Source organism: Phocoena phocoena, chromosome 5 (assembly GCF_963924675.1).
Source record: "Phocoena phocoena chromosome 5, mPhoPho1.1, whole genome shotgun sequence".
NCBI classification, from domain to species: Eukaryota; Metazoa; Chordata; class Mammalia; order Artiodactyla; family Phocoenidae; genus Phocoena; species Phocoena phocoena.
In genome coordinates this window covers 74,077,316-74,094,258 of record NC_089223.1, presented here as the reverse complement: position 1 = coordinate 74,094,258, position 16,943 = coordinate 74,077,316, and the positions used below count along the sequence as shown (strand labels likewise).

The 16,943-nt window shown below is 38.7% G+C and overlaps 1 protein-coding gene across 1 annotated transcript in view; it reads left to right on the top strand.

Moving 5' to 3' along the window:
* Positions 1-14,743, top strand: part of NSUN7 (NOP2/Sun RNA methyltransferase family member 7) — a 61,306-nt gene extending 46,563 nt beyond the window's left edge. The window contains exons 11-12 of the mRNA XM_065878072.1: positions 13,377-13,500; positions 14,105-14,743. Coding sequence (XP_065734144.1) covers positions 13,377-13,500; positions 14,105-14,743 — 763 coding nt within the window. The remainder of the gene's footprint in view (positions 1-13,376; positions 13,501-14,104) is intronic.
* The last annotated feature ends 2,200 nt before the right edge of the window (positions 14,744-16,943 follow it).

Genomic DNA, 16,943 nt, shown 5'->3' with positions numbered 1-16,943 from the left:
TATATTTCAAGTCTGCCCCTCCTACCTGTCTTGTGGCTCTTTCTTTATGTCTTTAGTTGTAGAAGATCTTTTCTGGTAGGTACCAGACTTTTTCATCAATGGTTGTTCTGCAAATAGTTGTGATTTTGGTGTGCTTGTGAGAAGAAGTGAGCTCAGAGTCTTCCTACTCTGCCATCTTGGCCAATCTTTGTCACTGTGGTTTTGATTTGAATTTTCCTGGGAACTAATGATGTTGAGCTTCTTTTCATGTGCTTATTAACTATTTATATATCTTCTTTGGACAATGTCTTCAGGTTCTTTGCCCATTTAAAAACTGTATTATGGGACTTCCCTGGTGGCGCACTGGTTAAGAATCCGCCTGCCAAGGCAGGGGACACGAGATCGAGCCCTGGTCCAGGAAGATCCCACATGCCGCGGAGCAACTAAGCCCGTGTGCCACAACTACTGAGCCTGCGCTCTAGAGCCTGCAAGCCACAACTGCTGAGCCCACATGCCACAGCTGCTGAAGCCCTCGTGCCTAGAGCCCATGCTCCACAACAAGAGAAGCCACCGCAACAAGAAGCCTGCACACTGCAACGAAGAGTAGCCCCAGCTTGCTGCAACTAGAGAAAGCCCATGAGCAGCAACGAAGACCCAACGCAGCCAAAAATAAATAAATACAATAAATAAATTTATTAAAAAAAATTGTGTTACAGTTGGCCTTCCATGTCTGAGGGGTCCACATCTGAGGATTCAACCAACTACAGATTGAAAATATTTGGAAAAAAATTCCAGCAATTTACAAAAAGCAAAACTTGAATTTGCTGCAACTATTTACATAGCATTTACATTGTATTAGGTATTATGAGTAGTCTAGAGATAATTTAAAGTATATAGGAGCATGTGCTTAGGTTATATGCAAATACTGCACCATTTTATATAAGGTATTTGAGCATCTGTGGATCTTGGTATCCAAGGGGTGTCCTGGAACCAATCCCCCTCATACCAAGGGGTGATTGTATTTGTCTTTTTTATTGTTGAATTGTAAGACTCCCTTATATGTTTTGTATATCATACCCTTATCACATATATAACTTGCAATTATTATCTCCCATTCGTGGGCTTTTTACTTTCTTGATAATGTCCTTTGATGCATAAAAGTTTATAATGTTGAAGAAGTCCGATTTATTTGTTTTTTATTTTATTGCTTGTGCTTTAGGTATCATATCTAAGAAACTGTTATTTAATGCATGGTCATGAAGAATTATGCCTATGTTTTCTTCCAACCATTTTGTAATCTTAGCTCTTACGTTTATGTCTGTTATCCATTTTGATTAATTTTTGTATATGTTATGAGGTAGGGGTCCAACTTCATTCCTTTGCATGTGGATATCCAGTTGTCCCAGCACCGTTTGTTGAAGAGACTATTCTTTCTACAGTGAATGGTCTTGGCACCCCTGTTGAAAATCAGTTGATCATAGATGAATGGGCTTATTTCTGGCCTCTCAATTCTGTTTCATTGATCTGTATGTCTATACTTATGCCAGGATCGTAATAAGAGATTTTTAAAATCACTAATGGATGCCTAGTTTTATCAAAAGCCTTTGCAGCATTTAATGATATGATCGAATGTTTTTTCTCATCTGACATTTTAACATGGTGGTGAATTAATGCTAAATATTTTCTAATAGTGAACAGTCTGTGAGCTTGAAGCTTAGGTCCTGATAGGTTGTATTCTGTGTTTTGATTTTCTGTTACTAGTAAAGGTGGAGTATAGGGAAGATAAACAGTGCATGAGTGGGATTGGATTGCTCTTCTAGCCTTGGTGCTCATTAAGATAATCAGTAATCACATACACCTGGCTTCTGATGGGTACTTTGCCCACTCGCCTCTGTTGTTTCAGGATCTTTATTCTCATTGCTCTTAGTGAGCCCAGTTCTATAATGGCCTCTCCTACTGTCAGGCCTGGCCTAGGGAGGGAAGCCACCAGTGAACTCATGAGTGCTGCTAGCGCCCTCCCAGCAGCACACTCCTTGTTGCTCTGATAAAATGTGTATCTTCTGGGCCCTCCTCTCAACATAGTCCTCTGGAGAGTTCTTGAGCCCTAATAGTACATCCACTGAAGCAAGCTCACTCCTCTGAGGCTTTTAATCCTATCTTCCACTGCCTGCCATGACAGTCTGGCATTTCTCCTCACTAAATGTGAGCCATTGTGTATTAGCTTTCTATTTATGCTTAAGAAATTACCACAAATGTAGCAGTTGAAGACAGTACCTGTTAATTAACTCAGAGTTCTGTAGGTCAGTTGTCTGGATGGCATGGATGGATTCTCTGCTCAGGATGTCAGCCTGATGAATTCTTTGCTGGAGACTCTGGGGGAAAATTTGCTTCCATCCTCACTCTTGTGGTAGTGGGACTGAGGTCCTTGTTTCTTTGCTGGATGTCAATCCAGGATTGCTCTCTGCTTCTAGAGACCACATTCATTCCTTGCCACTTGCCATTCCTCCATCTTCAAGCCAACAATAGTGCATTATACTCTGCTCGTGCTTTGAATCTCTGATTTCTTCTGTCTCTAACCTGTAGACCTGGATGGCTCCTGTGATTAGGTCAGGTCCACTGAGATAATACCCATAGCTTAAGGTTAACTAATTTGAGCCTTAATTACATCTGCAAAATTCCTTTTTCCATGTGTATTATTTGCCTGAGCTGCCACAATAAATTATCCTAAACTTGTTGACTTGTAACAACAGAAATTGATTCTCTCGCAGTTCTGGAGACCAGAAGTCCAAAATCAAGTAGTTGACAGGGGTGATTCCCTCTAGGGCCTCTGAGAGGGAATCTATTCTGTGACTCTCTTCCAGCTTCTGGTGTTTGTTAACAATCCTTGGTGCTCCTTGGCTTGTAGCTTCATCACTCCAATCTCTGCCTCCCTCATATGGTCTTCTTCCCCTGTGTGTCTCTGTATATCCTCTCTTCTTGTAGGGACACCAATATTGGACCTAGGGTTTATCCTACTCCAGTATTAGCTCCTTTGCTAAGACCCTATTTCCAAATAAGGTCACATTCTGGAGTTTTGGGTGGACATGAATTTGGTGGGGGGGACACTACTGAACCCACAATAGTCCACTCTCTGGCCCCCTAAAATTGATGTCTGTTTCATACACAAAATACATTTATCTCACTCCAACATTCTCAAGTCTTCACCCATTCCAAGATCAATTCTAAATCCAAAATCTCATTTAAGTATCACCAACTCAAAAATTCCCAAATGTCATCATCTAAGTCAGGTATGAGTTGGGCTCTGGGTATTAACTTATTTTATTATTCAAAGAAATAGACTGTAAGTTGGGGTTTGAAGATCATTTTGTTATGCAGGGCCAATTTCTGTATGGTAACTTTACCAGTGTTGATTATGGATTGTTATTACTATTAGAAAAGATAACATGTATGTAGCTAAAATATATCATGGTCTATTAAATATTTGTTGAATACCTACTATATACCAGGCACTTTTCTAGGTGCTAGATATATCTAAGTGACAAAAATCCAAAACTTACATTGGTAAGAAATAATTATTTTCAGTGAGTATTCTTTATTTAATATATAAGTGAATTATTTTTTTTGATGCTTTCTATTTGTGTAGAGAACATAGACGAATAGGCTTCAGAAATTCAGTTTGTTGGTTACAGGGTTGGTAAGAGGAGTGACTAGCTGTGTAGAACCTACACAGCTATTATATTTCGGCTTATTTCAGCACAAACATTTTATTAAGCACCACTATTGGCCAGACTCTTTGGCATGTCATTTGAGGTCATGTGTGTCTGCCCACATCCTAAGTGACCTCTACATCCTCTTACTCACTCTCTGCCTCAGCCACATGGAAATACTTGCTGTTCCCTGAACACACATCTTCGTGACACTTGTGCTTTTGTTCATGTTCTTCTTTCTGTGTAGAATCCTGTCTTTGCCTTATTGGAAACCTACTTATTCTTCAAGACATAGCACCAATGCTCCTTCCTCTGTGAAGTTTTCATATTTGCTATCTCCCATGGCCACAATTAATTGTACCTTATTCTGTACTCCTACATAATTTTGTCTCTACTTGGCTCAGCATTCGTATGTGGTCTTCTTTATATTATTGTATACCAATTAGTTTCTCCAACTAAACTGTAAACTATTTAAGAGAGCTAATATTTTATTTATGTGTTTTTCACATAGTAGGCAAATGAGTGAATAAATATAAATTTGAAATGGTTTTAAACTTCAGAATATAACATACAAAATTATTAATAAGAGTTCCTGATATTTTAACTTTTGTGGAAAATTTATTCTTTTGATTACATGTTTTATTTATAAAAGCATGGGACTATAACAATTATTGTTTATGAATGAACCATTTACTATTGAATGAAAAATTAAATATTAAATATAAAAACTAAAATTTTAGTTTAAACATATTAGTGATTAGAGATTTTTGTATTTCTGACACAAAGTCTTTTCTTTGGTATATACTTTCTTGAACACCACATAAGTCATCTATTAATCTCAAAAGTGATTGAGAAGAATAATGTAGTGATAGGCCATATTTTTATATTGTAATCGTGCAAAAAGTAACCAAAAGAAGGAAGTCGTACTTTTTGTATTCTGACATGTGGAGGTAAAGGAATTTTTTGGATTATACGTTTGTGATTACTATACATATTTACCTGTTTTGATAATGGAAGCCTTTTTATTAACATATTAGTGACTTGGGGAAGAGTTTTTAATTTGTTGAAAGGTTCCTGGCATAGTTGTTTAAAGATGGGAAACTTGGGAAGTATAATAAACTATGAGCTAACGTGAAATACTAGAGCTTTTATTTTATAATAGTATTGTACTGCTTTGACATTCTGTTCTTTTTTTTATTGACGTATGGTTGACTTTACAATGCTGTGTTAATTTCTGCTGTACAGCAAACTGATTCAGTTATACATATATATACATTCTTTTTAAAAAATATTCTTTTCTATTATGGTTTATCACAGGATATTGAATATAGTTCCCTGTGCTATACAGTAGGACCTTGTTGTTTATCCATTCTATATATAATAGCTTACATCTGCTAACCCCAGCTTCCCACTCCATCCCTCCCCCACCCCCCTTCCCTCTTGGCAACCACAAGTCTGTTCTCTATGTCTATGAGTTTGTTTCTGTTTCATAAATAGGTTCAATTGTGTCATATTTTAGAGTCCACATATAAGTGATATCATATGGTATTTGTCTTTCTCTTTCTGACTTCACTTAGCATGATAATCTCTAGCCGCAAATGGCATTATTTTGTTCTTTTTTTTTGGCTGCGTTGGGTCTTCGTTGCTGCGTGCAGGCTTTCTCTAGTTGTGGTGAGTGGGGGCTACTCTTCGTTGCGGTGCGCGGGCTTCTCATTGCAGTGGCTTCTCTTGTTGTGGAGCACGGGCTCTAGGCGCGCGGGCTTCAGTAGTTGTGGCACACGGGCTCAGTAGTTGTGGCTTGAGGGCTCTAGAGCACAGGCTCAGTAGTTGTGGCACACGGGCTTAGTTGCTCCGTGGCATGTGGGATCTTCCCGGATCAGGGCTCGGAACTGTACCCCCTGCACTGACAGGCAGATTCTTAACCACTGCACCACCAGGAAAGTCCTATTTCATTCTTTTTTATGGCTGAGTAGTATTCCATTGCATATATATGTACCACATCTTCTTTATCCATTCATCTGTCAGTGGACATTTATGTTGTTTCCATGTCTTGGCTGTTGTGAATAGTGCTGCTCTGAACATAGGGTGCGTGTATCTTTTTGAATTATAGTTTTGTCTGGATATATGCCCAGGATTGGGATTGCTGGATCATATGGTAATTCTGTTTTTAGGTTTTTTTTTTTTTGACTGCACCACATGGCTTGTGGGATCTTAGTTCCCTGACAAGGGATCGAACCCGGGCCCTCAGCAGTGAAAGTGTGGAGTCGTAACCACTGGACCGCCGGGGAATTCCCTTCTATTTTTCCTTTTTTAAGGAACCTCCATACTGTTTTCCACAGTGGCTGCACCAACTTACATTCCCACTAATAGTGTAGGAGGGTTCTCTTTTCTTCACACTCTCTCCAGCATTTGTTATTTGTAGATTTTTTAAATGATGGCCGTTCTGACCGGTGTGAGGTGGTACCTCAAGTAGTTTTGATTTGCATTTCTCTAATAATTAGAAATGTTGAGCATCTTTTCCTGTGCCTACTGGCCATTTGTATGTCTTCTTTGGAGAAATGTCTATTAAGATCTGCCAGTTTTTCGATTGGGTTGTTGTTGAGTTGTATGAGCTGTTTGTATATTTTGGAAATTAAGTCCTTGTTGGCTGCATTGTTTGCAAATATTTTCTCCCATTCAGTAGGTTGTCTTTTCATTTTCTTAACGGCTTCCCTTTCTGTGCAAAAGCTTGTAAGTTTGATTAGGTCCCATTTGTTTATTTATTTTTTTATTTCTATTGCCTTGGGAGTCTGACCTAAGAAAACATTGGTACGATTTATGTCAGAGAATGCTTTTCCGATGTTCTCTTCTAGTTTTATGGTGTCATGTCTTATGTTTAAGTCTTTAGGCCATTTTGAGTTAATTTTTGTGTATGGTGCGAGGGTGTGTTCTAACTCTATTGATTTACGTGTGGCTGTCCAACACCACTTGCTGAAGAGACTGTCCTTTTCCCATTTTATATTCTTGCCTCCTTTGTCGAAGATTATTTACCTATAGGTGTGTGGGTTTATTTCTGGGCTCTGTATTCTGTTCCAGTGACCATATATCTGTTTTTGTGCCAGTACCACACTGTTTTGATTACTGTAGCTTAGTAGTATTGTCTGAAGTCTGGGACAGTTATGCCTCCTGCTTTGTTCTTCTTTTAAAATTTTATTTATTTATCTATCTGTCTATCTGTGGCTTTGTTGGGTCTTTGTTGCTGTGCGCAGGCTTTCTCTAGTTGTGGCGAGTGGGAGCTACTCTTCGTTGTGGTGCACGGGCTTCTCAATGCGGTGGCTTCTCTTGTTGTAGAGCACAGGCTCTAGGCACGCGGGCTTCAGTAGTTGTGGCACATGGGCTCAGTAGTTGTGGCTTGTGGGCTCTAGAGCGCAGGCTCAGTAGTTGTGGCACATGGGCTTAGTTGCTCCACGGCATCTGGGAGCTTCCCAGACCAGGGATCGAACTCATGTCCCCCGCATTGGCAGGCAGATTCTTAACCACTGTACCACCAGGGAAGTCCCCTCCTGCTTTGTTCTTTTTCCTCAGGATTGCTTTGGCAATTCTGGGTCTTTTATGGTTCCATATAAATTTTAGAATTATTTGTTTTAGTTCTGTGTAAAATGTCATGGGTAATTTGATAGGGATCGCATTAATTCTGTAGACTGCTTTGGGTAGTATGGCCATTTTAACAATATTAATTCTTCCAATCCAAGAGCATGGGATATCTTTCTGTTTCTTTGAATCATCTTTAATTTTCTTTATTAATGTTTTATAATTCTCAGCATATAAGTCTTTCACCTCCTTGGTCAAGTTTATTCCTATTTTATTGTTTTTGGTGTGATTTTAAAAGGTATTGTTTTTTTACATTCCCTTTCTGATATTTCATTGTTAGTGTAAAGAAATGCAACCAATTTCTGTATATTAATCTTGTATCCTGCTACCTTGCTGAATTCATTTATCAGTTCTAGTAGTTTGTGTGGAGTCTTTAGGGTTTTCTATATATAGTATCATGTTATCTGCATATAATAACAATTTTACTTCTTCCCTTCCAATTTGGATACTTTTCATTTCTTTTTCTTGTCTGATTGCTGGGCCTAGGACTTCCAATACTATGTTGTGTAGAAGTGGTGAGAGTGGCATCCTTGTCTTGTTCCAGATTTTAGCAGGAAGCCTTTCAGTTTTTCACCATTGAGTATTCTGTTGGCTGTGGGTTTGTCATAATTTTGCTATTATGTTGAGATACGTTCCCTCTATACCCACTTTGGTAAGAGTTTTTATCATGAATTGATGTTAATTTCGTCAAATGCTTTTTCTGCGTCTATTGAGATGATCATGTGGTTTCTGTCTTTTATTTTGTTGGTGTGGTGTATCTTATTGATTGAATTGCATTTGTTGAACCATCCTTATGAACTTGGGATGAATCCCACTTGGTCGTGGTGTATGATCCTTTTTATGTATATTGGACTCGGGTTGCTAGTATTTTGTTGAGAATTTTTGCATCTATATTCATCAAAGATTTTGGCCTCTAATTTTCTTTTTTGGTGGTATCTTTGTCTGGTTTTGGTATCAGGGTGATGGTGGCTTCATAGAATGTCTTTGAGAGTGTTCCCTCCTCTTGAATCATTTGGAAGAGTTTGAGAAGTATCGGTAAAAGTTCTTCTTTGGATGTTTGGTAGAATTTGCCTGTGAAGCCATCTGGTCCTGGACTTTTGTTTGCAGAGGTTTTTAAAATTACAGGTTCTATTTCACTTCTAGAGGTCAGTCTGTTCAAATTATGTTTCTTCTTGATTCAGTTTTAGTGGGCTCTATGTTTCTAAAAACTTGTCCATGTCTTCTAGGTTGTTGAATTTGTTGGCATATAATTTTCACAGTATTCTCTGTTTTTTTTCTTTTCTTTTTTTTTGTATTTCTGTGGTATCAGTTGAGATTTCTCCTTTTTCATTTCATTTTTTAAAAATAAATTTATTTATTTTTATTTTGTTATTTATTTTTGGCTGTGTTGGGTCTTCGTTGCTGCGTGTGGGCCTTCTCTAGTTGCAGTGAGCGGGGGCCACTCTTTGTTGTGGTGCACGGGTTTCTCATTGTGGTGGCTTCTCTTGTTGAGGAGCATGGGCTCTAGGCACACGGACTTCAGTAGTTGTGGCTCGCAGGCTGTAGTGCGCAGGCTCAGTAGTTGTGGCACACGGGCTTAGTTGCTCCGTGGCAAGTGGGATCTTCCCAGACCAGGGATCGAACTCATGCCCCCTGCATTGGCAGGTGGATTCTTAACCACTACACCACCAGGAAAGTCCCTCCTTTTTCATTTCTTATTTTGTTTATTTGGGTTCTCTCTCTTTTCTTCTTGGTGAGCCTGTTCAGAGGTTTGTCAATTTTGTTTACCCTTTCAGCAAACCAGCTCTTGGTTTTATTTTTTTTTCTGTAGTTTTGTAATCTCTATTTTATTTATTTCCTCTCTGATCTTTATTATTTCCTTCCTTCTGCTGACTTTATGTTTTGTTTGTTCTTTTTGTAATTCTTTTAGGTGGTAGGTTAGGTTGTTTATTTGAGGTTTCTGTTGTTTCTTGAGGAAGGCCTGTATCACTATGAACTTCTAAGAACTGTTTTTGCTGCATCCTATAGATTTTGTTTGGTTGTGTTTTCTTTGTCATTTGTCTCAAGGTATTTTTTAATTTCCTCTTTGATTTTGTCATTGACCCACTGGTTTTTTAATAGCATGTTGTTTAGTCTCCATGTAGTCGTTTTTTTCTCATTTCTTTTTCTGTGGTTGATTTCTAGTTTCATGCCATTGTGGTCAGAAAAGATGTTTGAGATGATTTCTATACTCTTCAATTTGTTGAGGCTTGTTTTGTGCCCTAGTATATGGTCAGCCCTAGAGAATGTTCCATGTGCACTTGAAAAGAATGTGTATTCTGGTTTTTTTTAGTTGTCATGTCCTGAAAATATCAGTTAAGTCTAACTTCAATTTTATCATTTAGGATCTGTGTTGCCGTATTGATTTTCTGTCTAGAAGATATTTCCATTGATATGAGTGGGATGTTAAAGTCTCCTACTATTATTGTATTCCTGTCAGTTTCTCCCTTTATGTCTGTTAGTATTTGTTTTATATATTTGGGTGCTTCTGTATTAGGTGCATATATGTTAATGAGTGTAAAATTCTCTTCTTGTATTGATCCTTTTATCATTATATAGTAATATATCTTTATCTTTCTTTATGGGCTTTATTTTGAAGTCTGTTTTGTCTGATATGAGTATTGTGACCCCCACTTGTCATGTTTGTTTGCATGAAATATCTTTTTCCATCCCCTCACTTTCAATCTATGTGTGTCTCCTGCCCTAAAGTGGGTCTCTTGTAGGCAGCATATTGTAGGCTTTTGTTTTTTAATCCAATCCACCACTCTGTGTCTTTTGATTGGAGCATTTAGTCCATTGACATTTAAGGTAATTATCAATAGATACATATTTATTGCCATTTTAAACCTTGTTTACCAGTTGATTCTGTGTTTCTTTGTTCCTTTCTTCTTCCTTTTGTTTTGCTTTTTGTGGTTTGATGATTTCCTTTTATTTTATGCTTGTGTTCTTTTTGGTTTTTGTGAATCTATTGTGTGTTTTTGATTTGTGGTTATTCTGTTTTTCAAGTATGTTAACCCCTTCCTATATCTACTTGCTTTAGACTGATAGTCATATAGGCTCAAACACATTCTGAAAAAAAAAAAGAATCTACATTTTCTTACTTTCCTTCCCCACATTTTATGATTTCGATGTCCTCTTTTACATCTTCATGTTTATCCTTTTGCTGTTCATTGTCATCATTTTCACAAAAATGTTTTGATTTTTTAAAAATCTGTGTACTGACTTAAGTGATTTAAATAAGCCACTGATGCCATAAATGGCACCGATGCCATTTAGCAGGAAGCACTGAAAGCATTCCTGTTAAAATCTGGAACAAGACAAGGATGCCCACTCTCACCACTTCTACTCAACATAGTATTGGAAGTCCTAGTCCTTTCCAATTGTGCTTTTCTATACATTCTTGCTTCTCTTCTATTTAGAGAAGACCTTTCAATACTTACTTTAGGATAGGTTTAGTATTGCTGTATTCTTTTAGTTTTTGCTTATCTGAGAAATTCTTTGTCTCTCATTCTGTTCTAAATGATAATCTTGCTGGGTATAGTATTCTAGGTTGCATATTTTTCCCTTTTAGGAATTTGAATATATCTTGCCACTCCCTTCTGTACGGTAACATTTCTGTAGAGAAATCAGTTGATAGCCTTATGGGGGTTCCCTTGTAACTAACACTTTGTTTTTCTCTTGCTGCCTTCAGAATCCTCTCTTTAACTTTCGCCATTTTAATTACAATATGTCTTGGTGTAGGTCTGTTTGGGTTCATCTTGTTTGGAACTCTCCTTCCTGTATCTGGATTTATGTTTCCTTCTTTAGGTTTGAGAATTTTTCAGCCATAATTTCTTCAAATTCATTTTCGATCCCCTTTTCTCTGTCTTTTCCTCTGGAATCCCTATTATGGGTAGATTGGCAAGCTTTATATTATCCCATACATGTCTTATATTGCTTCCTTTTTTTTTTTTTAATTTGCCTTTCTTTTTTTTTTCTTTTTCTTTTTCTTTTTTTTTTTTTTGCAGTACGCGGGCCTCTCACTGTTGTGGCCTCTCCCGTTGCGGAGCACAGGCTCCGGACGCGCAGGCTCAGCGGCCATGGCTCACGGGCCCAGCCGCTTCGCGGCACGTGGGATCTTCCCAGACCGGGGCACGAGCCCGTGTCCCCTGCATCGGCAGGCGGACTCTCAACCACTGCGCCACCAGGGAAGCCCTTAATTTGCCTTTCTATCTGCTGTTCTGATTGGGTGATTTTCATTGTTCTATCTTCCAGATGACTTACTTGTTCTTCTGCATTATTCATTCTGCTGTTCATTGCCTTTAGCTCAGCTTTCATCTCAGCAAATGAGTTTTTAATTTTTCTTGGCCCCTCTTTTTAGTTTCTAGCTCCTTTTTACAGTATTCTGCATTTCTGTTGATAAACTTTCTTAATTCCTTCAGTATTTTCATTATCTCGTTTTTGAACTCAGTGTCTGTTAGACTGAAGAGGTCTATTTCATTGTTTGTTCTTTCAGGGAAATTCTCTTGGTCTTTTAACTGGGAGTGGTCCCTCTGCTTCTTTGTTTTACTTATATTTCCCTTACTCTGTGAGTTTAGGAGAAACACTTATCTACTGTGGTCTTGGAGGGCTGTTTGTATGTAGGAGCAGCCCTGTGTAGCTTGTGTGGTTTTAATATTTTTGGTGTAAGCGTTGTTTTTAGTATGGATGCCTGCTGTCTCTTTCCTCAGTGTGTGCTGGCTGTTATCCCATTGATAGGGGGTGTGCAGAAGCAGTGGCTGGCGTTCTCTCCCAGAGCCCGCAAAGGTGGCAGCTGGCACCTGCTCCCAGAGCTCTCGGTGTGGTGGTGGCGCACTCGTGCCCCTGGAGCCTGCGATGGCATTGGTGACTCATGCCCACCCCTGAGCCCACAGCAGTGGTTGGTGCCTGCTCCTGGAGCTCGTGCAGGCAGTGTCCTGTCACCTTAGAGTGCATGTGCAGGGAAGGAGGCTGCTATGGCAGGTCCCGCCCCTCCCCTCGCGTGCCCTCAACAGTGGCACCTTGCCTCTATGGTGAGCCTGGGCTTCCTCTGTGTACACCCTTGGTTTCAGTCATACCAAAATCCAGCCCCTTCAGGCTGTTTCCCCACAGCCAACCCCAGTCTTCACCCCAGGTCTGACCTCCGAAGCCCAAGCTTCAGCTCGCAGCCCCCGCCCACACTCGTGGATGCACGTCTCAGGCTGGGGAGTGCAACGCTGTGATACTGACCGTCTGTGCAGGTCTCTTTCCATTCTGCCTGCTGCACACCAGTTCTGTGCTCTCTTCTGAGGCTCCAAAGCTCCCCCTCCGTCCCAGCTGATCTCCCCACTGGTGAGGGGACTTCACAGGGTGCCGGAACCTTTCCTCTTTCACAGTTCCCTCCCAGGGGCGCAGGGTCCTGTCCTGATTCCTTTCTCCCTTTTTTTTTTCTTTTGTCCTACCTGATTATGTGGGATTTTATTGCCCTCTCAGAAGTCTGAGGTCTTCTGCCAGGGTTCAGTAGGTGTTCTGAGAATCGTTCCACATGAAGATGTATTTTTAAAAAAAATACATTTATTTATTTATTTATGGCTGTGTTGGGTCTTTGTTTCTGTGCAAGGGCTTTCTCTAGTTGTGGCGAGTGGGGGCCACTCTTCATCACGGTGCACGGGCCTCTCACTGTCGCGGCCTCTCGTCAGAGCACAGGCTCCAGATGCACAGGCTCAGTAGTTGTGGCTCACGGGCCCAGTTGCTCTGCAGCATGTGGGATCCTCCCAAACCAGGGGTCGAACCTGTGTCCCCTGCATTGGCAGGCAGATTCTCAACCACTGCACCACCAGGGAAGCCCTGTAGATGTATCTTTGATGTATTTGTGGGAGGAGGTTAGCTCCACATCCTACTACTCCACCATCTTGATCCCTCCCCTTGACATTTTATTCTTATTTGGAATTTTTGTTTAAATAATGGGTAAAACATAATAAAAGAAAATTGGTTGCAATTTACTGTCTCCCTCCATTGGCAAATAAGACATTCTAACTGTTAATTGTTTGCTGTTACCTATTGCAGGCTTAGTCCCCCTGTCCTTCCACTGTGCTCCTTAAAGGAAATACATTTGTCCACTGACAAATTTTTCAGAATGGAACCATCTGAAATTACCAATGGTTGTTTTCTTTCAGTTCTAACAAGGGAGGTAAGGATTAAAAAATCCCAGTCCATTTCATACTTAGGAATTAAGAAACAAAGTCTCATAATAGGAATATAGGAACTTTATGAACATTTCATAATGGTATGCTTATTTCATAAATAGCTAAAGGGCAGGAAAAACAATTATTATTGTATGGCGGAAATCCCTATTTTTATCTTTATTGTCCTCCTGAGTGTTTTTCCCTTGCCTGTTCTCCACCCCCACTTCTCCAAGCACTTTGTCAATATCCAGTTCATTTTAGCTCACAGATGAGAGATAAGCTCTGGACATATATACACTAGTATGTATAAAGTAGATAACTAATAAGAACCTGCTGTATAACAAAATAAATAAATAAAATTAAATTAAAAAATTCAAAAAAAGAAAGAAATAAGCTCTGTAATTCTTTTTCTTTTTTTCTATCAGGTTCACAAATGGGGAGATTTAAGTACAAAGAAAGTAATTTCCTGAGGCTTATAGGATATATTAGAGACTAAGGTCTAAAAACTATTTCTTTTAGTATAACAAAGATATTCTTTTATCTTTACTGAAACACTGATAAATATTTGTAATATGCACAGTAACAGTTAACTCCCACATTTAATTATAGCGGGACCCATCTGAGACAGTGTCTGTGAAAGATGTTTTGGCCCGTGCTGCAGCAAAGGGTCTACTGGATGGGATTGAGTTGGGTAAACCTTCAAAACGTGAGAAGAAGAAGAAAAAGTCAAAAATGTCATTGCCAAAATCTTCCACTTCTGATAGTAGCCGCGTCCAGATGACAACTGCTGAGTTCCTGAGTCAAGAAACTAACGCAAGTGCTCATCAGTCAGGGACACTAACAACAAAAACATCTCTTCCACAGAAGAATACAAATCAAGTGGGTTCTTCCTCACAGGTCAGAAAATCCAATAAGCCCACCACCAATCCTTTAGTGCCTACATTTATGAAGAACACACCTCCCTCCAGACCATATGAACGGATGACAAACTTTGTAAGACCTCGCCCAGAAGACAGAATGATTGCACTGAAACCCATAGAGATTGTTTTGCCTCCAGTAATGTTGCCATTTTCTAGTCCCCAAGGGATCAGATCTCAGATACCAACTCAACATTTTTACTGTCGTTGGGTTGGGCCCAAGACTGTCATGCCTGGCTATCTTCCCACACCATCAATACCAAGAAGAGGGAAAAAACCTAAAGAAAACTTACCTTCCTCTCTACCCAGGCATCCTCGACCATGGCTTTGACTGTCTTGTGTTTTTTACAGGGGTCAAGAGTAGTAGGGTTTTTTTTCCAAAGTCTGATATTTCTCTGAAGGTTAGACATCCCTACACAAAATACTCATCCTTTTGGTCACTTAGTATCTTCTAAATGTGATTATTACCTTCAAGTGAATTAAGACAAGTGAGAGTAATGTAGGCGAGTTAAGCAAAGCAGAATTCAGAGAGTTCAGTAGCTGGGTGCTGATCTGTTTTAGAACGTTCAGTTGTAGACTCAGTATCGGTTGTTAGAACTTGTCTCACTCTTGTTAACTTTCTGTCTGGACTTAGGACACTGTTTTTAAAGCTGCAGCAATTTTTCTTGAAGGGAAACACTGTGTGCCTTAGAACAGACTTCTTTTCAAAGTTAACTTGTGAGGCAGTTTATTTAGAAAGCATAGGTTTGGAAAAGATGCTCTTGCATGGACTAGAGATTGCCTTTCAGTATCGAGTCAGCTGTCGTTTAACATTTTCAGTCACTATAGAGGTTGATTTTTTTTCCCTTAAACATTAAAATAGGAGATGTTATGAGCTTTTGTAATGTGATTGAGGTTGAGTATGAATAGGAAGAACAGGAAGGTCCAAAGTTCTAGGTGTGAGGAGTAGTTCGGCTGTCCATTCAGAGTGCAAACTGTTTCTCACTGGAAGAACCTCTAGGATCCTGAGCAGACTGAACATAAGCGCTCCCTTTTAACTATTTATGCCAAATACTGTTGTAAAAGAAGTGACTGTAAGCAAATTTCCATCTAAATAGTAATTCTGAGGAAGAGGCCAAACTGCTGAATACAAGCGACACCCCAATTGTTGAAGAAATCTATACAAGTTTATGATTCAAAGATCAGGTGAGATGGTCATTTCAAGTGGCACACAGTAATCAAACTTTGGTAAGTCATTTCTGATGCTCAATTAAAATATACTGTGGCACTATTTTAATTATATTAAAAGTCAGTTCATCTTGACTGTATTATCAGTTGCCTTCCAAGAACTGGTTATGGTTATCATTTCTGGGTCTACTGATTTTTTTTTCATCATGGCAACAGAAAGTGACATTAAATCAAATATGTTACAACTGTAAATCCTGCTGTTTAAAAACATGTTCATAGACACAAAGAGTTTGAATTTAAAGTTGTGTTTTCAGAATCCAGTTGTGTTGAATAGTGTTAAATAAATTCCTAAATTTCAATTCAGGTGGCATGATTTTAGTAGACTATTATCCTCTTCAAGATGAATATTTAGGTCTATTTCAGCTCTAATATTGTATAATTTTCTCACTTGAAGTGAGGGTAGAAAAGGGTGAATTTCATTTTAGCAGTAATAAATTTTTTTACCTGAAGATTTACACTTACTAGTAAAATGTCAGTGAAGAAAGGAAACATGACTTTTTATACTTGAACCAGACTTATTATTTTTAAATCCCAAAAGAATTCTGTTAATTATGACTCTTAAAAAATACAGAAATGTTTTAAATGCTCAGCTTATTTTACTACTTTCAAAAATCAAAAACTATATAATATTTGCTCTGAAAGTTATAGTATGGTTTTCTCCTATTCCCACTCTCTGGCTTAGAGCCTTCCGAGCCTCTGGGAGGCCAGTGCAGGTGAACTGAACTTGTTCAGTAAAGAGCTGGTATTTTATCCCAGGGATCTTTTATCCCTTTCCTTACATCTTTCCTCTGCCCCAGGCTGAAGAGTATTCCATTGTCCAAAAGTAGCAGGTCTGAGATTTTTATTTTCTGCTAATAGTTATTATAAGACAAAAACTCACACTGTTATGAAATAGTTCAGGATATTTTCCTGATCTCTATAGCAGCATGTGGTTCATGTCACATCACAACTTTAGCCCCTTATCTTCAGTATCTCATAACATGAATCCTGTCATAAATTAATTATTTTTCTAAGTATATGGAGATTCTGAATTAAACCATTCATTCATTAAGCCTGCAGTTTTCTTCTTTGGAATCTTCTAAGAAGGATGTGATCAATTATTTAAATATTTTGGTAGACTAAAAAACTAAATACTTTGGATTAAAAATAATATGGGAGAATTCTAGTAAAGGAGAATATTGATTACATTGACATTTTTCTTTTTTCAGCTTCTTAGAGAAAAGTGCTGCAAAAATCTAAAGTAATGAAATTACTGGTTTTTAGATACTCCAATAGCAAATTCAGATTTTTAATGTGTAATTATT